The following is a 23,156-nucleotide window of genomic DNA, read 5'->3' as shown; positions in this document are numbered from 1 at the left end:
ATGCCAGAGGGCAGCGGAAAGATGTAGACAAATGACAAAAACGCTGAATCTCCAAGAGAGAGATGAGAGAAAACAGCAAAATGCTGATGCACTAATCCTCAAGAAAGAGTGGATACAACCAGCCCGTAGGCAGAGGGCTGAAGGTGTGCACCAAATTGATCAAGAATGATGAAAAGGGAGGAAGAGGGCAGCATATATATACATTCCCACTTTTTCCATATTTTTCCCTATTATATGGGCCTTTGATGTGGGTTGCCCACCCTTTTTATGGTAGTTTACCTATTTTCAGGTCGTGTAGGAGCCTAGGAGGCAGTCGGCAGGCTCGTATAGGGGAAAATATGGGGAATGCCAGAGCATGGAAATGGCTCCTGTAGACACCAGAAAAGCCACCAATAGGAGATGATATATGCTAACAGCTGCATCTACAACAGTAGGAGATGTGTTCCCCACGACTAGAAATTGAGAGAGAGAGAGAGAGAGAGAGAGAGAGAGAGAGAGATTTTGGTTATGACTCAATCCACATATTAAGATAACATGTTCACACCAAGCAGGTAACATATGTAGGAGCCCAACTGCAGAGGCCATTTTTAGATATGCTGTTGAGAAGAGAGGGCTAGAGTCATATTTCAAGATCGATTCAGCTGGTACAATTGATTACCATGAGGTATGGTGAAAATCCTTGATTTTTGAAGGAACACAAGGGACCAGGGTGGTTTCTTTTTATTTTGTCTTCACTGCTTTGCTAGAGACTAACAAAAATCCTTCCTTTTATGAGCTTTGTTGCCGTGTGTGTACGCTCTATTTTTTAAAAGCTTGCAAGCTGGAATTTTCTGATTTCAACTTACCCTGTGAAGGGGGAACCGGCAGATGCAAGGATGAAGGCTGCAGCTATCAGACGTGGTGTCAAGATCACTTCTATTTCAAGGCCAATTCACCCTTCTGACTTTGAGGAGTTTGATGTCATCCTCGCTATGGATAAAAAAAATAAAGGTAGAAAGAAACATCAACCTTTTCCCCCTTCTTTTGTGTTGCTTTATACACATCTTTAACACAATCTAATGGGTGTGAGTATATTGTTTTAGAAGGTCAATAGCACGTGGCATATATGGCTCTAGGAAAATCCAGTGGGACCGACGAGAGTGGCAATGGTGAGATCCCCTCCCTCAATAGCCTCACCCACCAAGCTCCGTTGTGCAGCCAGGTTCATGAGGGCCATTTGTCACGTGCATCCCGCACTTGGATGTCACGTAGACATGTATGAACTGGAAGGTACTGGTCCCATGTGAGCCGAGTCCGGGACGAGTCAGCTAGGGTTCCACTCCATGCGTCTGAGGTCAGGCATGCATTGTCCTGCACATTGTGAGTCTCCCTCTCGAATGATGTCAAGTGATCTGAGTATCTGGTCTACGACCAGGTGCCGGACATCTGTGTAGGCATGTTTGCATGTAGGAAAGGGGCCAGCCCATAGGGGCTACTCCATATCAGAGCTTGGAGCTCTTGCAGTGGGCAAAGGGGCAGCTTAGAGCCACCCCAAGGGGCCAGAAAGGCCCCATGCTGTGCCCACCAGCTCTAGCTTGGGGCAGGGCAGGTTGTCGGCCAGCCCTAGGGGCCCTAGCCAGGCAGCCGACAGGGTCATGAGCCCTATCCAGCTTGTCGGCCAAGTGTGGGGGGCAGTCCCACACCCTTGCGCAAGGCTGCCCAGCAGCCTGGGCACAGTCCCAACCTTTTGCGCATAATGGCCAGCCACTTAAGTGGTGTGAAGAATAAAAGCATGTTTATTGCGAGGACCAAGTCGTGAGGCTTTAGTAAGCTGGCCGACTGGATGCATGAGGGGGTATATAGACCCAATGCTGGAATTCAGTCCAGTATCTCATTATTCACAAGGGATTGATGCTTCCAAGGGCCAGGACAGCCAAGGGGAAAGCTCCAATCAAGGTGAACATTGAAGGTCAAGATTTAGTCTTTATTTTCTGATTTACATCATTCTAATAAAGCAAATACACCATTCGTGGTGGGGGACCCTACAGAGGGTATTTGGGACCCAATACTGTGCCATCAAGAATGCTGAGAAGGAAGAAGGGGAGATCAATGAACACTCTCACGGCCATCAAAGAAGAGATCTCCAAGGAGATCACAAAGGACATGGAGGGAAAGCTCGAAGCCAAGCAGTCAGGATGGGTCGAGGTGGTGAAGAAGAACATCCGTAAAGAAGTGAGGAAGGAGACTCAAAGGGAAGAACACCAAATCATTCACACCACCATTGAGGAGGAGAAGATGAGGCATGCCCGCCGCCTCAACATTCGAGTCACAGGTATAGCCGAGACACCCGACTCCACTCCCGAGAAAGATGGACAGCTTCTATGCATGAAGCTCGGCTACAAGGAAGAGCACCCTCTCCCCTTCACCAAAGCGGGAAAGACTCAACATGCAAGCGAGCCCTCATCCTACAGTTTGCAGGAGAGACGGAGAGGGTCACCTTCATGAGGAAGAGGGTCATACTACGAGGTTTAGAGGGAGCTCCTATTTTCTTGGATGATGATCTCACGAGGATGCAGCTTGAGCATAGGAGAACTTGCATGCCACGAGTCTTACACGCGAGGAGAGAAGGCAAGAAGGCCTTCTATCGAGATGGTCGGGTCATCATTGATGGCTGGCCCATGGATTAGCAGTTTGGGGTCTATGGGACACAGACCAGGCAACTGACAGAGATACACATGGCAGTATGGAACTGTAATGGTTCACTATGGGTGCAGCCTGGATGACTGGAGCATGTTATGGTGGGGAGAGACATCATACTTCTGACAGAGACACATCAGAGCCCAGAGAGAGGGCTACCTCGAGTAGAGGCTTCCAGTGGGAGTCAGCATACACGAGGACCACACGCCAGGGTACCTCGAGAGAGTCGGGGGGAGTAGCAGTCCTATTCAGACGGGAGCTACAGGGGAGATTGAGAGTGGTAGCACAGGATCCAGAGGCCAGATACATGTGGATCAGCTTACAGCTCTCACAGGACAGGGTTATATACATAGCTCTATGTTACTTTTCTCCATCAGGATCCTCCTATGTCATCACAGAGGACAGGCCACAGGAGGAGGAGACAGGAGCCTCGCCATACACTTGTCTGTCAGAGGAGATTATGCATTATTCTACACTAGGGGAAGTTTTTCTTACGGGCGACTTCAATGCCCACACACAGAGCAGACAGTGTGAGGTGTATGACTATGATGACATGGAGATCCTCCACCCTGTTGATCCAGAGGAGATAGGGGCTAGTCGGGCATCAGAGGACATTGGACCAGACAGAGGACATTATGGGGACCACTTACTAGAGTTGGGAGCTAGGCATCGTCTCGTTATTTATAACGGGATGTTACAGTGGCCGGGGTCAGTGTGAGGTGTATGACTATGATGACATGGAGATCCTCCACCCTGTGGATCCAGAGGAGATAGGGGCTAGTCGGGCATCAGAGGACATTGGACCAGACAGAGGACATTATGGGGACCACTTACTAGAGTTGGGAGCTAGGCATCGTCTCGTTATTTATAACGGGATGTTACAGTGGCCGGGGTCAGGAGGGCTGACATGCTTCCCACATGGGGGTCATACACGGACCGGAGGCACGGTGGTAGACTACATTATGGGGTTTGTGGAGGCATCACACCTTGTCACCTCATTCTCCATTCCACCTCGTCTTATTGGGGCAGATCATATATACTTGGCATTTTCACTAGCCGGATCACCAGTATCACCAGCCCCCCACATATCGACGCCACACACTACCATCTACTTCACACATGACATGGCAGACATATACATTGGCAGAGTAGAGGATGGACTCCTACTCATGGATGCCCTGGCACCTATGGATACCATTACACCCCACCTGGCATCACTCCTACACACGGCTGCATTACAGAGCTTCCCACATCGTGTACACTCAGGAGAGCCTGCGAGACCTGGGACTATGCCCCAGAACAGATGGTATGGTGATGAGTGCAGAGCCCTATACTCACGGCTCCGCATACAGAGAGCCTTGGGAGCCATCACAGAGCAGGAGTCGAGGAGAGAGATGAGGAGACTTACTCGCCGCAAAAGGCGGGCCTTCGCAGAGATACAGGAGCTAGAGATCTTTCATTTCTTCATGAGTAGAGATAGCCCTGTCTCATGGCGGCACTTCAGAGAGCCTCGGACGCCGACACCTATTGCAGACCCACAGACATGGCACACATATGCAGAGGGTCTATACCATGTCCCACAGCAGCCACCTATACCTTAGCCACAGGAGCCTCGACCTACCACAACTAGCTTCTTTACCCACTCGATGGTACATGAAGCTATCCGCCGCCTACAGCATGGACGGGCCGCCGACCATATGGGCCTGCAGGGTGAGCATCTCATATATGCAGTAGATTCTTTAGCTCCTTTTCTTGCACACTTGTTTAACAGGGCACTAGCAGAGGGTTTGCCTGCGGAGTGGACGATGCACACCATTGTGCCGATTCACAAAACAGGGGATATGCTCGATCCGAGCAACTACAGGACGGTTATGGTTGGCCACGTGCTGGCCAAACTCTATGGTGCAGTGCTGGAGCAAGAGCTTAGCTTATATGCCGAGCGAGCAGGTTTACGCTCATCAGGGCAGGCAGGCTTCAGGAGAGCTTTCTCTACCACTGACCATGTATTCACTTTGAGATGTATGATTGATCAGGCCAGAGTGAGGAAGAGAAAGCTCTATTGTTGCTTTGTGGATTTCCGCAAGGCATTTGACACAGTACCACGAGAGAGGCTCTTTCAGCGCCTACAGTCTCTTGGCATACCAGCAGATATGACATGGGGCATCTATGCATTATATGAGCAGGTTTTTGGGCGAGTCAGATGTCCAGGAGGTATGTCCGAGACTATTGCTAGCACCATTGGTGTGAAGCAAGGATGCCCACTTTCCCCCACGCTATTTGGGTTATACATTGATGAGGTGGCTGACTTCATTACACGGGGAGGCGGAGATGGAGTTGATTTAGCAGGTACCTCAGTACATATTATGCTCTATGCTGATGATATTGTATTAGTGTCTGAGTCTCCCGGTGGTCTAGAGCAGCATCTACATGCACTCGATGATTTCTGCACATAGAGGGGTCTTACTGTGAACCTTGGAAAAACCAAGGTTATGGTCTTTCATACATCGAGACACGGTAGGAGTCAGCTGACATTCACTCTCGCAGGATGCCAGGTGGAGGTGGTGACATCATACGTGTACCTAGGGGTTACCTTCTCTGCAGCAGCCACACGCTTCACCATGGGTTCAGCAGCCAGAGCTAGATTGACACGGGGATATGCAGCATTGGCTATGCTAGAGAGACAGTGCCACCAGGCGCATTTTCAGGAGCCCCGGACGAAGGGGTGGCTATTTGACACATTAGTCACACCGGCATTGATGTATGGAGCAGCGGTATGGGCGCCAGGCCTTGCTACCCATTGGTGGACACAGATAGAGAGACCACAGGCCCTCATGATGGCACGCATGATACGCAGCAAACCGTCAGTACCTCATGACATTATCCGAGCAGAGTTTGCTGCGCCTCCTATGATGGTAGAGGCCATATTTCAGACTATATGCCTGCTAGACAGATTCAGAGAGATGCCACAGGACACATTGTCATACAGAGCTTTTGAGGCATCTAGACAGCTGGCTGAGGCAGGAGACAGAGGATCATGGTATGCACAGGTCACACATTGGTTCTCACAGCATGGCCTAGACATGGATCATCTACCACCATTCCAGTATGACAGGGATGCACCACATATCCGTCTCTCTCATAGTGAGAGGAACAGAGTATTGAGACAGGATCTATGGCAGCTCTATACACGAGAGACATGGATATACTACAGAGATCACTTTATGAGTATCACTGATGATGGATTTATAGAGAGGCCTAGATACATGGAGGGCTTTTTACCACACGGCTCCCGAGTGGCTATTGGTCAGCTCAGAGTTTCATCACACCGATTGGAGATTGAGACTGGCAGAGCAGCACGGATCCCTCGAGAGGAGAGGGTATGCAGATTGTGCAGAGAGGAGGTGGAGAGTGAGGAGCATTATGTATGCAGATGCAGAGCATATACAGCCATCAGAGAGAGATATCCCATTTTATTCAGAGAGCCACATTCCGTACGCCAGATCTTTGAGGCAGCAGACCAGCGCATACTGGGGAGATACATTCTAGACATACAGTGCCACAGAGAGACATTATTACAGGCTCAGACAGCTCCAGAGGGGGGGCGACAGACACAGATTACTACATTTTTTCAGAGATCCATCCCCCTCCCAGCCCCTACACGACAGGGAATTACTCTCTAGAGAGCAGAGACACTTAGAGCCCGCAGGAGACAGAGGACACTTGGCTTTCGGACACCACGCCTATACCAGAGAGAGATGACAGAGATCAGAGCTTAGTTTCACAGAGAGGGTGCGGAGCGACTGGCTCGCTTCAGAGCACACCCAGGCATGTTCTTCAGGGAGCTGTGGACACCCCCTTCACTGATGTATACCATTTTATTCCCCCAGTATGGTACAGGATGGAGCTAGCTAGGTTGCATATCATGATTGTATACTCCATGCATATAGCTTTGCATTCTCCTAGTAGTAGAGCTCCATCCCCTGCACACCCAGATTCAGCTTTTTTCTTCAGTACTTTTTCATTTTGTTGGGATGACAGAGGATACCCCATACAGGTACTCCGATTTGTCTCATAGGCCGAGTTCGGTCTTTTGGAAGACGTTAATAAAATCTTTCTTTCTTTCTTTCTTTCTTTCTCTCTATATATTTTCTGCACATCACGAAGCTTCCTCATGTTACATTGGTATCAGAGCCTTCTTCAAGTGTGAAGATTCAGCCAGAAAAAGAAGAAAAACCCAAAAAAAAGAAGGAAAAAATTCCTCGTTTGTGTGGTTGGTTTCTAGACTCCGGTGGACCACCCCTTTCGGTGTGACGCCTGTCCCTCGAAGGACGGTTGGTTTTCAGCCTCCGGAAGTCTCCCACGCGCATAGTGGATGGTCAGATTGTGCTCTGGAAAGAAAGTGCATTTTCTTGCTATGGCGAGCTACGACGAAGAGAGAGAACGACAACCTTGGGACTAAAGTGCACCAGGCAGTCCATTGAGGGCATCAAGCATGAGTGTACTTGAGATGTTCCAATAGATGATGCGAGCAATCGCAGAACAGGGCACCAAATTGAAGGATGTCACGTGCATCCCACACTTGGATGCCACGTAGACATATCTGAACAAGAAGGTGCAGATTGGGGTGGAAAACTGGTCCCATGTGAGTCCGGTCCGGGGCGAGTCAGCCAGGGTTCCACTCCATTCGTTCGAGGTCAGGTGTGCATTGTCTTGCACATGCGTCCAAGGTCAGGTGTGCATTGTCATGCACATGAATCAGTGCTAGTCCGCGTTGTGAGTCTCCCTCTAGAATGATGTCAGTTGCTTTGTGTGTTTGGTCTGTGATCAGATGCCAGACATCTGTGTAGGTTGCATGTAGAAGGGGGCATCCCTTAGGGCTACCCCAGAAAGGGGGGGGAAGGGGGGGGTATTATACCCCATGTTTGGGCAAAGGGGCCAGGCAGGCCCCAGGACTTGCCCACCAGCCCAAGGAGGGGCTGGGTAGGCTGTCGGTCAGCCCAAGAGGGCTTGGCCAGGCAGCCGACTAGCCTTTGGGCCAGCCTAGCCAGTCGGCTAGCCCATAGGGTAGCCAGGACTGCAGGTGGCCAGAGCTTAGGGGTTGCCCAAACAGCCTGGACAGCAGCCCAGCCAGGCGGCTAGGGTTGTAGGTGTGAAACGTGGGCTTTATTAGCATTTAATGCTACTTTAGCAGGTCGTGGGTCTATTTTCAGCAAACCGACTTGGATAAATCAGCCGACCAGCATCAGAATAGGGTATAAATACCCAAGGCATAATTCAGTCCAACCATCTCATAATTCACAAGGTGCTGAAGCTACTCAAGAGCCAAGACAGCCAAGGGAGAAGCTAACGCAAGGGTGAAGGATTGAAGGTCAAGGGTAGAGATCTATCTCTCAGAATGCACAGCGGAAATGAAGACAATTGCTGTAGAGAGCATTACACAGATGCAAGAGAGAGAGAGAAGCTAGTGTAACTCTGCTATATACAACAAAGAAATCCTGGAATATACAATGAACAGTGTGGGGGGGCAAGGGGCCATTTTATATGGCCCCAGGTTGCTGGTCGGCCAACACAAAATAGGCCGACAGGAGCCCATGACCTGCTCCAGCCCAATCGGGCAGCAAATGGGCAGTCGGCCAGTAGATCTGTAGTCAGCTAGAGCAGCACACCAGGTCGGGTCAGAGAACATTAGTCGGCCAACAAATGAAGGTAGCCGACAGCCCTCCTACACCCAGAAAGAAATGGGAAAAAAATACATGGAAGGGAGGAAAAATGGGGACACACCAAAATTGGGCGGGCACACCCACAAACAGAGGCCCTGACATAGTGTATAGATAGGAGATGACTGCTAACACCCCCTCTCAGCTCCTGGATGTGGAACCAACCCTAGTGAGTTGGAGTGCTACCGGAGCATAGCCTGAGGTAGAGACTTCGTGAAGAGGTCCGCCGCATTGTTCTCCGTCGAACAATAAAGAAGCAAGATGTCACCAACCAAGATCTTCTCACGAACAAAGTGATATTGTATCTCTATGTGCATGGTCCGGGGATGGAAGACCAGGTTCCGAGCAATAGCGATACAGCTCTGGTTATTGCACTGGATGACCGTGGGCTCCTTCTGTGGAAACCCAATCTCGCCAAGCAACCTCCGGAGCCACACAACCTCGCAAGTAGCACCACAAGCAGCCCGATACTTTGCCTCTGTGATGACAAGGTAATAGTCGGCTGCCTATTTTTGCTCCATGAAACCGCTCCTCAGCCAAGGGAAAAATTGTAGCCTGATGTGGATCTCCTCGTGTCTGGATCTCCTCCCCAATCTGAGTCACTCCAACCTTGGAGTTGAACTCGTTCCTTCGTGTCACCTCCAGCGGTGTAGAAGAGTCAAAGATCCTTCGTACCTTGCAGATACCGCAAGATCCGCAATCCTGTGTCCCAATGAGACTTCAACGGTGTTTGCATGAATAAGCTCAACAGCCCCACAGGAAAGCTCAAGTCTAATCTAGTGTTTAGCAACCAGATCAATGAACCAACCAGCTTCCAGTACAGAGGCATCAACTCGCTCACAAGGATCATTCACTGTAAGCTTCGTGTTCGGGTCCATCGGCGACGTGATAGACTTGCAGTTCTTTATTCCAAAGGCTTCAAGCAACCCATGAACATACCGTTGATGATGAGAGACAAAGAACCCCCTTTGGGTCTGCCAGATCTCCAATCCCAAGAAGAAGTGGAGTAAGCCGAAATTGGTCATCTCAAACTCCTTTGACAAGGCAGCCTTCGTCATTGCAATGTGCTCCATATGACTGCCGGTGAGAATGAGGTCATCCACATAAAGGATGATCAACGTGACCATGCCGCGTTCTTGAAAGAGATATAGGTTGGGATCTGCAACCGATCTTTGAAATCCAGTCCATCGAAAGAAGGAATCAATCTTCTGATTCCAAGCCTTGGGAGCTTGCTTAAGACATACAAGGCCTTCCGCAACTTGTAAACCATCCCCTTTGATCCTGGAACCTCAAAGCTTGGAAGCTGCTCAACATACATCTCCTCCTGCAGGTTACCATTAAGGAACGCAGATTTAACATCCATATGATATACGGGCCATTGTTGAGAAGAAGCAAGGGCAAGAATGGTCCGAATCATGGTTATTCTCGCTGTCGGTGCAAAGGTATCCTCATGGTCGATGCCAGGCCACTGAGCATAACCCTTAGCCACAAGTCTGGCTTTGTGTTTGTCCACCGACCCATCTGACGTATACTTGGTCTTAAAGACCCACTTGACACCAATGACAAATCGTTTTGACGGCCTCGGTACCAACTCCCAAGTGTTATTCTTCTCAATGGCATCCAGTTCCACCTGCATGGCTTTCCTCCAAGTATCTTGTGCAAGGGCTTCCTTGACGACGGAAGTGGCCTCTTTGTCCCACATGATATGAGACATCAAAGCATAGTTTACTTGTAAGAGCTCTGCTGAATGACTTTTATTACGAACTTTGTGCGATCTTCGAGGTCCGTCCTCTGTGGTCCATTCGGAGGGAAGCTTCGTGACACCCGACTCCCGAATTGGAACAATGGACTGGGAATCATCATCAAAATCTTTTGGGTCTCCAAGAAGTGGTGGGTCATCAACAGTGGAAACCGGAACATGCTCATCAAAGACCACATCCCTGCTGACAACAATCTCGTTCCTCTCTGGATCATACAACTTGTATCCCTTGGAAAGAGCGTTATAACCCACAAAGACAAGCTTTTGGGACTTTGAGTTGAGCTTTCCCCTCTGCTTCTTTGGAATGTGAACATATGCATTGCTCCTAAACACACGGAAATGGGAGACATTAGGTTTCTCGCCAAAATATGCCTCAAAGGGAGTCATGTTTGGTACTGAAGTCGTCGGAGAACGGTTGAGGATATGGACTATTCTTACGTTCAACTACTCCATTCTTTGACGGCGAACCTGTATCGGGAATCGACTCTTGATAGTCATTTTATTGAGTGCATGATAATCGACACACAAACGAGAAGACCCATCTTTCTTCTTGACAATCGCCATCTCCACCAAAGTCCCATTCTTACGTTCAACTACTCCATTCTTTGACGGCGAACCTGTATTGGCCAGCTCCCGCTTGATGCCATGTTCCGCACAAAATCTCACGAAAGCATTGGAAGAAAATTCTCCTTCTTTGTCAGCCCGAAGAGTCTTCACCTGCAAGCTAGACTCTTTCTCCACCATCACATGCCACTCCTTGAACCGAGCAAAAGCTTGGTCCTCCTGTGAAAAGAAATAAACCCATGTGAATCTGGAACAATCATCAACAAGCAGCATAAAGTACAAAGAATCTCCCAAGGGTGCAGTTTGCATAGGTCCACACAAGTCAGTGTGTACCAACCCCAAAGGTTTCGAAGCCTGCCTGGAAGCTTGCTTCGGAAAAGATTCCCTGTGCTGCTTACCACGAATGCAAGAATTACAGCGTCCTTGCCTGCTGCCAACATCCGGCAAGCCAACCACCATCTGGTCACGGAAATCTCGTTGCAGCGCATCCACATTCAAGTGGCCAAACTGAAAGTGCCACAATTTACCAATTTGAGAACTTGTCAGAGAGGAGAGTGCGGAGCGTTTGTATATACCATTTTCCACGTCGCCTTCCCAAACAACCTGGCCAGTCTCGCGGTCCCGTAGAACAACATAATGCTCCTCAAACTCCACTCGGAAACTAGTCTTGCACACCTCATGCACTGACAACAGATGAAAACCAAGTGCTGGGACGTAAAGAACACGAGAGGAATGCTTCTCCCCTCTGCCATTGGGAATGATCTCCATCCGGCCCTCACTGGCCAGCGTCATATGCTTTATATGATTGATTACCTGTGGTGTGTAATTGAGGAAGATGAAAGAATGGACTCTGGCATTGACACGATCCCATAATTGTGCCTGTGCCTCCCGTTCCTTCCGAATAGAGGGTAACTCCCCGTCCTCTAACTCCGGCCGTGGAACCCCAACAACAATCAAATTAGCCAAGTCATAAGACTCCAAAACAGATTTCATCATTACCTTCCATATGTCGTAGTTGTTTCCGTCCAACTGGCGGTCCACCGGGAACGCGGGGAGTGTCGGGATCTTCACGTGCTTCTCAGCCATCTCAAGCAAATCTGCCATCTCAAGGGTTCACAAGGTCTTGTGAAGGGAGGGTGGGTGGGAAAAAAGAAGAAGAAGAGGCTGCAAATAGAATGCAAGGTGGCTGTCCAACGATGATGGCCGCCTTTTACCCGATCTCCAAGTCCTGTACAGTCCAAAACAGTCTCCAATCAGCACCTAAATCAGCAACCCCTCGACGTTCCACTGTCTCCAAGCTTCAAGCCACCTGGGGCTCTCTGATACCATGTCAGAATGCACAGCGGAAATGAAGACAACTACTGTAGAGAGCAATACATAGATGCAAGAGAGACAGAAGCTAGTGTAACTTTGCTATATACACCAAAGAAATCCCGGAATATCAATGAACAGTGTGGGGGGGGCAAGGGGCCATTTTATTGTTGGAAGGTTGGCGATTTTGAGCGTGTTCTATGGCTAGAAGGTGCCTTGGATTACCCCATAAGTGGAAGCATGGGAAGTTTTTTCTACCGCTCCATTACCTTGAGCGACTCGAAGACGAGTTTAGGGTAGCGTGTCCTGGGGAGCGCGTTCTCACGCGCAACCAGTTTTTCAGTTTGCCAATAAAATTTCAAACTTATGTTTGCAATTAGGCTTATCTGATACGGACAAGAAAGGGCAATTCTTGTATGGCCTTGACACGCAAATCTAGTGGGAGGTGCGTATGTTTAGGCCAGCCACCTTCGAAGACGAACTCTCGCTTGCGCAGAGTGCGGAAATGAAGCACAATGGCGGAAAGTCTAAGACTTCCCAATCGGCTACTCCCAAGGCTACCACCTCGGGGGGAAAAGGCCAGAACCAGATGGGGTCTTCCCTAGGACAGAGCATGGGAGCCTCTGGCTCCAAGAACTTGACCGATGCACCCAAGATTACTCTAAACCAGAAAGCGGAGGCAGGCAAGACCGGTGGCAAGTTGAGTGCTGAGGAGATTGCTCAGTACAAGGAGGGTAGGTGTTTCTTTTGTCATACAAAAGGACACACTTCTCGGGAGTGTCCTAAGAAGACTACCTCTCCAAAGACCGCCGCCTCAGTCTCCACGGCTTCAGTGGTGAGTCCAGCTCCCACAGAGACCCCAGTGGCTGTTCCTAGTTCTTTAAATCCCAATGCTTCGGTTGGAGGAATCATTAGGTGGAGCTTGAAGATAAGCAGAAGGGCGTCCATGACCAGGATTATGAGCGCAACGAATTGCTCAAGACCTTTGGCTACATAGGTGGCCAGAGATTCGTCTTGTTTGACAGCGACAACACGGAGGACGTGGTCACGGAACAGGCCGCTCGGCGTGCCCGTTACGTCACGACTTCGGTGGACAAGCAAGTTGAGGGTTTTAGCACATGCATGATGACGAGCGTCAAGTATGAAGCTCTAGGTGCTAAGTTAGTTATTCAGGGCATAGAGTTTGTGCGTGATTTTATGGTTGCCCTTCTTGTAGGAGCAGACATAATATTGGGCATTCAGTGGTTTCAAAAGTTCCTTCTGGGACAAGCACACTTTCCAGATCAGCCGGAATGTGTCCAACGTCCCAGTGACCATTAAGTGTGAGCCAGGAATCTCGAACTTTCCGCTCATCAGCCACTTGCAAGCTAAACGAGTAATTAGGAAAGGCACACATTGTGCGATGATTTACATCCAGACGGTAGCTAGTGCTTCGGAGAAGTATTTGGCTCTCCATGAAAAGTTTCGGAAGATTTTTTCTTCAGGATAATCTCCCTCCCCAGCTCCCCCCATCTAGACTGGAGGACCACAAGATCGACCTCCTCCTAGGCTCGGAATCCCCGAGCAAGTTTCCATATTGCCTTTCCAAGGCAATGGAACCGGAGTTGGATCGCCAACTCCAAGAATTGTTGCAATCTGGCTTCATCCGCCCCAGCGTGTCACCATTTGTAGCACCGATCCTGTTGTCAAGAAGAAAGATGGGTCTTCTTGTTTGTGTGACGATTATCGTGCACTCAATAAACTGACCATCAAGAGTCGATTCCCGATACCTTGAATAGATTATATTCTCGAGAGGTTGAATGGGACTAAGGTATTCTCGAAACTCGATTTGAAGAGTGGGTGCCACCAGATGAGGATTGTGGAGAGGGACATCCCCAAGACAGCCTTCCGTACGGAATGGGCCCACTATGAATTTGTGGTCATGCCTTTTGGCTTGAAGAACGTCCCAGCCACATTCAACCGCATGATGATGCGGGTGTTTCGGGAATTGATTGGAAAGTGTGTGTTCATATTTCTGGACGACATATTAGTATTTTCAGCTACGGTTGAGTAGCATGACATTGATGTGGAGAAAGTCTTGAAGTTGCTGGAAAGCAACGAGCTCTACGTCAATGAGAAGAAGTCGGAATTTTATTTGTTCGAGGTTCATTACCTTGGATATATAATTAGTGCAGAAGGCATTCGACTTGATCCGGCCAAGGTGGTCGAGATTGTCAATTGAGAAGTACCACAGACTGCTTATGACATCAGATTCTTTGTGGGTATATGCCAGGTATACCCCACCCACATAGACAAGTTTTTTGACCTCTCAGTGGATCTCACCGATCTGCTAAAGGGTGTTAAGACTAAAAGGCAACGGATTCGAATGACTCCACGAGTGTTGGAGGCATTCAAGAACCTCAAGGTGGCTTTAGCAGAAGCGATCAAGAAATATCGCACTTGCCTCGTGGGACGAGCCGTTCCAAGTGATCACCGATGTGAGAAATATCGCAATTGGAGGTGTATTACAACAGAATGGTCATCCAGTAGCTTACATGTCTCGTAAGTTACTGCCCGCAGAAAAGAAGTACTCGGTCTACGATTGAGAACTCCTCGCAGTTATACAGGTCTTGAAACATTGGAAACATTTTCATGGCCGTGACTTTGAGTTTCGCACTGACCATCAAGCATTACGTTGGATTCAGACAATGCCAAGTACACAGTGGAGTGATCGACACAGCACCGTTGGAGCCAGATATTCCAGCAATTCGGTGGTATGATTGAGTACCTTCCAGGAAAGGTCAATCCAGTGGCCGATGCTTTGAGTCGGAAGGGACAGGTGACTTTGATTTAGACCACTAGACTCGACCTTGTTGGTACGGGACTAGATGACATGAAGCACACGTACGTGGATTCCGAGGAATTCGGTACACAATGGGAACATGCATTGGATGCCACAGGACCAAGCCACTTTTTGATACGCGATGGTTGGGGCTTTTCTACAAAGGTTGACTGTGTGTCATGAAGGCGTTCAGGGCAGCTCTTTTCCATGACGTCCATGACGCCATTACTGGTGGTCATAGGGACTATTGGCCAAAGATAAGGCGAGATGTGTTTTCATATGTACAACACTGTGATATTTGTCAAAAGGTGAAAGGTCCTCGTGGGAAGAAGATAGGGTTGTTATAGTCCTTGACGATGGATTTTGTCATGAACCTGCCTCCCAGTCCGGGTACGCGTAATACTCAGTGCTTGACTATAGTTGATAGATTTAGTAAATTTGTTATGCTTATTCCATGCAAGGCCAATGTGACTGCCGAAGATGTTGTCCATTTGTCATTCGGCATTGGTACTCGATCGGCTGGATCCCTAGGACCATAGTGTCAGACCGAGATGCCAAGTTTACCAGTCATTTTTGGAGGGCATTGTTTGATAACTTTGGTACTAAATTGAATTTTTCCAGTGCATTTCACCCACAGACGGACGGCCAGATAGAAATCTACAACTAGTTGGTCTTTGATGTGCTGAAATGTTATGTCCACGATCAACAAGATAAGTGGGAATCTTATTTGCCTTTAGTTCAAGCTGTTTTGAATGATTCTTTTTCTTCAGCTATTGGCATGACTCCATATGAGGCAGCGTTTGGAAGACCATTCCAGTCGCTATTGACCAGAACCTCGTCGTCAGTACCTGAAGCGAACAGATTGACGGAGTTTTACCAGGAGATTTTGGAGTCAGTAAAAGACAGGTTGGCTAAAGCGCAGGAGGCATACACACGACAGGCCAACAAAGACCGAATGGATATGAAGTTTTCAGAAGGTGATTGGGTGTATCTTCGGATTATGAAGCAAAGGTTGAAACAGGTGGGCAAGCGATGCCCAAAGTTGTCATTTACGAGCTTCGGACCTTTTCCCATCCAGAGAAAGATTAACGAGGTCTCAATGAAGTTGAAGCTACCTCCGAGTTGGACTATGTACGATGTGTTCCATGTTAGTTGGTTAAAATCATATGCAGGTCCGATCCCTTCAGTAGTGAAAGACGAAGCGGAACCAGATATCATTGATGAAGTTGAAGTAATGGTTCTAGAACAGATCCTTTTGCAGTGCTTCAAGCATGGCTTAGGCCGAAGGCAAAGACAGTTCCTCACAAAGTTTCATAACCGAGGGACCCACAAAGCGGTATGGCTTAACAAAGAGTTCTTTGATGACTATCCGGCTTTATTGATAGATTATTTGGAGGCTATGCAACTTCCGTCAAGTTAAGCAGAAGGGGATGTTACATGCATCCCGTACTTTGATGCCACATAGACATATCTGAACAAGAAGGTGCAGGACTTGGGGTGAAAAACTGGTCCCATGTGAGCCCAGTCCGAGACGAGTCAGCCAGGGTTTCATTCCATTCGTCCGAGGTCAGGTGTGCATTGTCCTGCACATGCATCTAAGGTCAAGTGTGCATTGTCTTGCACATGAATCACTGCCAGTCCGCGCTGTGAGTCTCCCTTTGGAATGATGTCAGTTGCTCTGTGTGTTTGGTCTGTGACCAGATGCCAGAAGGGGGCATCCCTTAGGGCTACCCTAGAAGGGGGAGTATTATATCCCATGTTTGGGCAAAGGGGCTAGGCAGGCCCCAGGACTTGCCCACCAGCCCAAGGAGGGGTTGGGCAGGCTGTCGGCCAGCCCAAGAGGGCTTGGCCAGGCAGCCGACTAGCCTTTGGGCCAGCCTAGCCGGTCGGCTAGCCCATAGGGCAGCTAGGACTGCAGGTGGCTAGAGCCCCAACAGCCTGGACAATAGCCCAGCCAGGTGGCCAGGGCTGTAGATGTGAAACGTGAGCTTTATTAGCATTTAATGCTACTTTAGCAGGTCGTGGGTCTATTTTCAGCAAACCGACCTGGATAAACCAGCCGACCAGCATCACAAAAGGGTATAAATACCCAAGGCATTTGTGGAGTGCGTGTGTGAGAGCATATCTTGATACAGAGTTCTACACCCACTATTGGGCATTGATGACGTTAGTGGGGATGTCGTAGTATCTAGTCCATACTATGCATAATGGAGTTGATAGTTAAATAGTCTTGTGGGTTGACTACCGTGAGTATATAACATGCACGTTCCTAAAAGGTGAATTTGGGCATGTTCTTGGATTCATCTAGGTATATATATAAATACCCAAGGCATAATTCAGTCCAACCATCTCATAATTCACAAGGTGCTGAAGCTACTCAAGGGCCGGGACAACCAAGGGAGAAGCTAACGCAAGGGTGAAGGATTGATGATCAAGGGCAGAGATCTATCTCAGCCAAGAAAATTCAGGTTCAGTCTTTTATTTCAGATTTTGCATCATTCTAATGAAAGCAAATACACCATCCGTGGTAGGGGCCGTACAGAGGGTATTCGGGACCCAATACCGTGTCCTCTTCTCCCTCTATGTCTCTATTATTTGCACATCTATATTCAGTTTTGTGCGTTATTCTTGTCGTGAAAAGTGTGCTGATTTTATGAGCATTGAAGTTACCAATCTCTCCTGAAGCTTCCGCATGTTACAAAAGAGCAGAAGGCGCAGATCTTGGCCCTAGAAGAGCGCACCCGTTCTCTAGCTCCTCTTTTTCCGTCTACTCCTCCCACTCCTTTTGTTTCCCATATTCTAGATCCTCTACAAAATGACCCTTCTGAAGGGTCACGACCGTAGCCAAGTTCGATGCTCAAGTTGCAGATGCGTGCATTGGAGATTCGATAGATGGAAGACGACACCAGGTGACACGTGAAACACGAAAGATACCTTCCGGCTTTACACGCAAGAATGACACCAGCGGCTTTCTTGAGTCATTTTCTCGAGAAAATGAACTTCAGTAAGTAGAATGGTAAACTCGATCCCGCAACTCTCTATTCTTGGTTGCATCAGTTTGAAGCTTATTTTGCTACTATTAGAAAAAGTGATAGTGACAGAGTGATCTTGGCTAGTTGGTACTTGGAAGGTGAGGTATTCCTTGGTGGATCCAGTGGGCTCATGCCCACACCAGATTAGGTATGGCGACTTATGTTTGGGAAGCATTTGTCCTTGACCTTAAGCGGCAATTTCTACCACTCCATTACCTTGAGCGACTCGAAGACGAGTTTAGGGGAGCGCGTTAAAACGCGTAACCAGTCCTTCAGTTTGCCAATAAAATTTCAAACTTATGTTTGCAGTTGGGCTTATTTGACAAGGACAAGAAAGGACAGTTCCTTTATGGCCTTGACACGCAAATCGAGTGGGAGGTGCGTATGTTTAGGCCAGCCACCTTCGAAGACGCACTCTCACTTGCGCAGAGTGCGGAAATAAAGCACAATGGTGGAAAGCCCAAGACTTCCCAGCTTGCCACTCCCAAGGCGAATGCCTCGGGGGAAAAAGGGCAGAACCAGACGCGGTCTTCCCTGGAACAGAGCACGGGAGCCTCTACTCCAAGAACTCGACCAATGCGCCCAAGCTTACTCCAGACCAGAAAGCTTCGACAAGCAAGACCAGTGGTAAATTGAGTGTTGAGGAGATAGCTTAGTACTAGGAGGAGGGTAGGTGTTTCTTTTGTCATGCAAAAGGACACTTCTAGGGAGTGCCCTAAGAAGACTACTACTCCACAGACAGCCACCCCAACTTCCACAGTTTCAGTGGTGAGCCTATCTCCCACACAGACCCCAACGGTTGTCCCTAGTTCTTCGGATCCCAGTGCTTCAGTTGGTGCAATCATTAGTCGGGAGCTTGAAGATAAGCAGAAGGGTGTCCATGATCAGGAGTATGAGCACAATGAATTGCTCAAGACCTTTGGCTACATAGGTGGCCAGAGAGTAGTTGTCTTATTTAACAGCGGCAGCACGGAGGATGTGGTCAAGGAACAAGCCGCTCGGCGCGCCTGTCTCGTCTTGACTTCGGTGGACAAGAAAGTTGAGGGTTTTAGCACAGGCATGATGACGAGCATCAAGTTTGAAGCTCCAGGTGCTAAATTGGTTATTCAAGGCATAGAGTTTGTGTGCGATTTTATGGTTGTCCCTCTCATAGGAGCAGACATAATTTTGGGAATTCAGTGGTTTCACAAGTTCCAGCCAGATATCAATTGGAATAGGCACACTTTCTAGATTAGTCGGAATGTGTCCAACACCCCAGTGACCACTAAGTGTGAGCTTGGAATCTCGAACTTTTTGCTCATAAGCCACTTGTTGGCTAAACGAGCAATCAAGAAAGGCGCACATTGTGCGATGATTTACATCCGGATTGCCCAGGCAATAGCCAATTCTTCCTTGAAGTACTTGGCTCTTCATGAAAAGTTCTAGAAGATTTTTCTTCGGGACAATCTCCCTCCCTAGCTCCCCCCGTTTAGACTGGAGGACCACAAGATAGACCTCCTCCCAAGCTCGGATCCCTCGAGCAAGTTTCCATACCGCGTTTCCAAGGCAATGGAATCGGAGTTGGACCGCCAACTCCAAGAATTGTTGCAATCTGGCTTCATATGTCCTAGTGTGTCGCCATTTGCAGTACCAATCCTGTTTGTCAAGAAGAAGGATGGGTCTTCTCGATTGTGTGTTGATTATCGTGCACTCAATAAGCTGACTATCAAGAGTAAGTTCTCGATGCCTCGAAGAGACTATATTCTCAAGAGGCTAAATGGGGCCAAGGTGTGTTCAAAACTTGATTTGAAGAGTGGGTACCACCAGGTAAGGATTGTTGACGGGGACATCTTTAAGACAGTCTTCCGTACGGAACGGATTCACTATGAATTTGTAGTCATGCCTTTTGGCTTGACGAACGTCCCAGCCACATTCAACCGCATGATGATGCGGGTTTTCAAGAAATTGATTGGCAAGTGTGTCTTCATATTTCTGGACGACATATTGGTATTTTCAGCTACTGTTGAGCAGCCCGACATTGATGTGGAGAAAGTGCTGAAGTTGTTGGAAAGCAACGAGCTCTACGTCAATGATAAGAAGTCGGAATTTTATTTGTTGGAGGTTCATTATTGCACGAGGGGGTATATAAACCCAATGCTGGAATTCAGTCCAGTATCTCATTATTCACAAGGGATTGACACTTCCAAGGGCCACGACAACCAAGGGGAAAGCTCCAATCAAGGTGAACATTGAAGGTCAAGATTCAGTCTTTATTTTCTGATTTGCATCATTCTAATAAAGCAAATACACCATTTGTGGTGGGGGCCCTACAGAGGGTATTTGGGACCCAATATTGTGTCCTCTTCTCCCTCTCTCTCTCTCTCTATATATATATATATATTTTCTTCACATCTACTTCAATTTTGTGTAGTATTCTCGTCGTGAAAGATTGGTGAATTGTGAGCATTGAAGTTACCGATTCGACCACGAAGCTTCCGCATGTTACACCATTATTCCCCATGCCTAGTAGCATTGGTGGACATAGTGTTGGAGGTGGCAATTCTCGTAGCTACTCTCGAGTTATCGCATGACGAGAAGTTGTGGTGGATTATCCCATATGCAAGAGCATGGGAAGTCGAAGAGCCATGTATAGGGCGTGGTGGCACCTTGTCATGGATATCTCCTTCGGCCGGGTTTTGTTGGAATACGCAGCGGATATGAGACAAATTGTTGAGAGCACAACGTAGCAAGACACCAACAATGAAGATGAGCAAACGCAAGAGAGAACCACCAGCCTAAAAAAACGCTGAAGTGTGTGCAGAAGAGCAAACGCAGAAGAGAGAGAGAAGCTATATACAAGATCCGGTACACATACCCAATACAAAAAGGTGTGGGGCAAGGCCTCCTATATATATGGCAATAGGCTGCTAGTCGGACAGCTATAAACAGCCGATAGCACAAGAAAAGCCCACGATTGGAGGAAGACCCAGTCGGCCAGCATATAGGCAGTCGGCCAGCACAGTACTATGGGGAAAACCCAGTCGGCCAGTTATACAACAACCGACAGTACACAAACAGCCTCCCCACAGCCAGCAAAACTGGGGAAATGGACAAATGAGGAAAACAATAGGGAACTACCTACATGGGCGGGCACACCCACAACAAAGGCCCTGATGTGATATGTACAGACAGGAGATGATTGCTAACAGGTTTTTGGGGGGGAGCAACGGCTCGGAGATGGGAGCCCAGCCACTGACGTTGCTCAGTGCCCTAGGGTGGTGTGCATGCTGCTGCTGCTGCGTGACTTTGACACATAGGACATGCCAACACCTATTGTGACGTCCTTCTAGAAATGCCAATGGGGCATTTTTCACCCCTTCAAGATCTCCTACTCCTATGGCTCACTCGCCATAAAGGTGGACTTGGCTAGCCACATGGGCTGGCAGCTAGGCTGCTGTCATTATAGAGTCCACAGGGAGTCTCCATGCTACTGCCTTTGGATAGTAACTTCATTACCCACAGTGATGGTCGGCTGGGCCATCCACTACAAGGAGGATGGTACAGGCTTGGAGCTCATCTATCTCACCATCAGATATCTGTCATGGCTGAACACCAGGTTTCTGCTTGCCCTTGGCCCTGACTATCCCCTCCTTCCGTCTCAGATGTAGTCAGCCTTCGAGAGGGGCTGGCCATGCAGGGAATTCCCCCTTCTTGCCGTCTCTTTAGGAGGGTTGTTTGCTTTTTAACTTTTTTGTTTTTGGTTTGGGGGGGGGGGAGGGGCCTTAAGTTCTACGAGTGTAAGAAGTTTCAGATTCCCTGCAGCTTGCTCTGTCTGAACCTTCCATTCATCTTCCTGAACTTGCTGCTGTTCTGCTGCTGGGCATTATGGTGCTGTTCAAGTCACAAGCATTGGTGTTGGACACACATGCTATCCTCAATCTTGTTTTTTTTTTCTCCCTTGAGTAATTCTTGCATTCAAGTCATTATTTAGGGAAGGAATTTATGTAACATTCAAGTCATTTTGGATGATAAGTATTTTAGTCTCTAATATACAATGCACCTATCGGGTACTTCTATCAACCATCTCTTGAAGCTCTTCTTTGAAACAGCGGATATCTTGAAGGCACATAAGCAGTGGAACACAAAGCAAACTCTCCCTTCCAATTCAGAAAAAAAGGTTGGTGGGTTCACAATAGACTCATTTCCATGCACAACACATAAGACTCATCATTGAATCTGCTCCAGTGTCTGCTATTAAGCTTCTGTTTAGAGTGCTCCTTTTGCCAGGTGAAGCTGATGTGCGAATACTGCAAAAGGCATGAAGAGACGGAGGTTCCAGATCCTTACTATGGGGGGGCAGCTGGCTTTGAGAAGGTCTGAACTTTTTAACTCTTAGGTTTGGATCATAGGAGAACATGATTGAAAAGGAAGTGTGACATATTGGTAGTTGATGTTTGCAGGTCCTTGATCTACTTGAGGATGCTTGTGAGTCTTTGCTTGATTCTCTTACTCCCAGCATTGAGAAGAAAACCCCCAAGAAAATTTAAAATGTGGCTTTAACAGCCTCTATTGAGAAGGTTGGGAATCAACGGCAAGTCTCTATGAGTTTGTACCGGACATTTAAGGAGATCAATCTATAGTCTGTCCTGGCTGACTGGGTGCTTAAAGGATAAAGGATATGTACTTTCATAATTAGACAATAATGAATGCATCAGAGATGCATTATTGATTTTGTAGATCATGGTGTGTCCAAAACTTAAATACGAGGGGGAAAAAAAGAAAATTTCTTTAATTCAGATCTGCATTAAAGAAAAAAAGAAATACGATCTCTATTATGTCTCTTGCCACACAAAGGTATGCAGATCTCAAAAGAATGGATCAACCTCAAGGGTTTGTAGTCCAAGGCCAAGAGGATAAAGTGTGAGCTGAAAAAGACTCTTTATGGTTTGAGACAGAGAGAGAGAGAGTGAGAAAAAGAACATGAAAACTGAAAACTGAAACATGACTCTATATGTGATGGGAGATGTGGATATGGTGAGGGCATGTCATGTCATCAAAGAATCTCATGGATTTGTCTTTGTGGTGGAGATCCTTGGTGCTTGGGGTCGTAACAGCTAATACAGTTGCATAGAAGACTCTAGTGCTAGTTGAGGGAGGTCTCTGTCCAGGAAGTATATGTGTTGAACATAAGTAATGGTCCATATGTGACTAGTGGGGCTACCCAAAACTCCGTATATGTCATGCGGCACCAATGGCGTACTCTTGATTATGCGTGACAACATCAGCACTTGCATCCT

At 48.0% G+C, this 23,156-nt stretch overlaps 1 protein-coding gene across 1 annotated transcript in view; it reads left to right on the top strand.

The window, feature by feature from the left end:
- The window catches only part of LOC147624720 (uncharacterized), a 45,808-nt gene extending 23,153 nt beyond the window's left edge, over window positions 1–22,655 (top strand). Inside the window, exons 2-6 of the mRNA XM_086819756.1 lie at window positions 552–664; window positions 855–990; window positions 21,969–22,036; window positions 22,147–22,233; window positions 22,320–22,655. Coding sequence (XP_086675882.1) covers window positions 552–664; window positions 855–990; window positions 21,969–22,036; window positions 22,147–22,233; window positions 22,320–22,406 — 491 coding nt within the window. The 3' untranslated portion in view covers window positions 22,407–22,655. The remainder of the gene's footprint in view (window positions 1–551; window positions 665–854; window positions 991–21,968; window positions 22,037–22,146; window positions 22,234–22,319) is intronic.
- Window positions 22,656–23,156: the final 501 nt, after the last annotated feature.

Source organism: Cibotium barometz, chromosome 25, assembly GCF_041138505.1.
Source record: "Cibotium barometz isolate CiBa-2024 chromosome 25, ASM4113850v1, whole genome shotgun sequence".
In the NCBI taxonomy this organism is placed as follows: domain Eukaryota; kingdom Viridiplantae; phylum Streptophyta; class Polypodiopsida; order Cyatheales; family Cibotiaceae; genus Cibotium; species Cibotium barometz.
The sequence above is the reverse complement of the archived record's forward strand: the minus strand, read 5'-3'. Positions and strand labels throughout refer to the sequence as shown.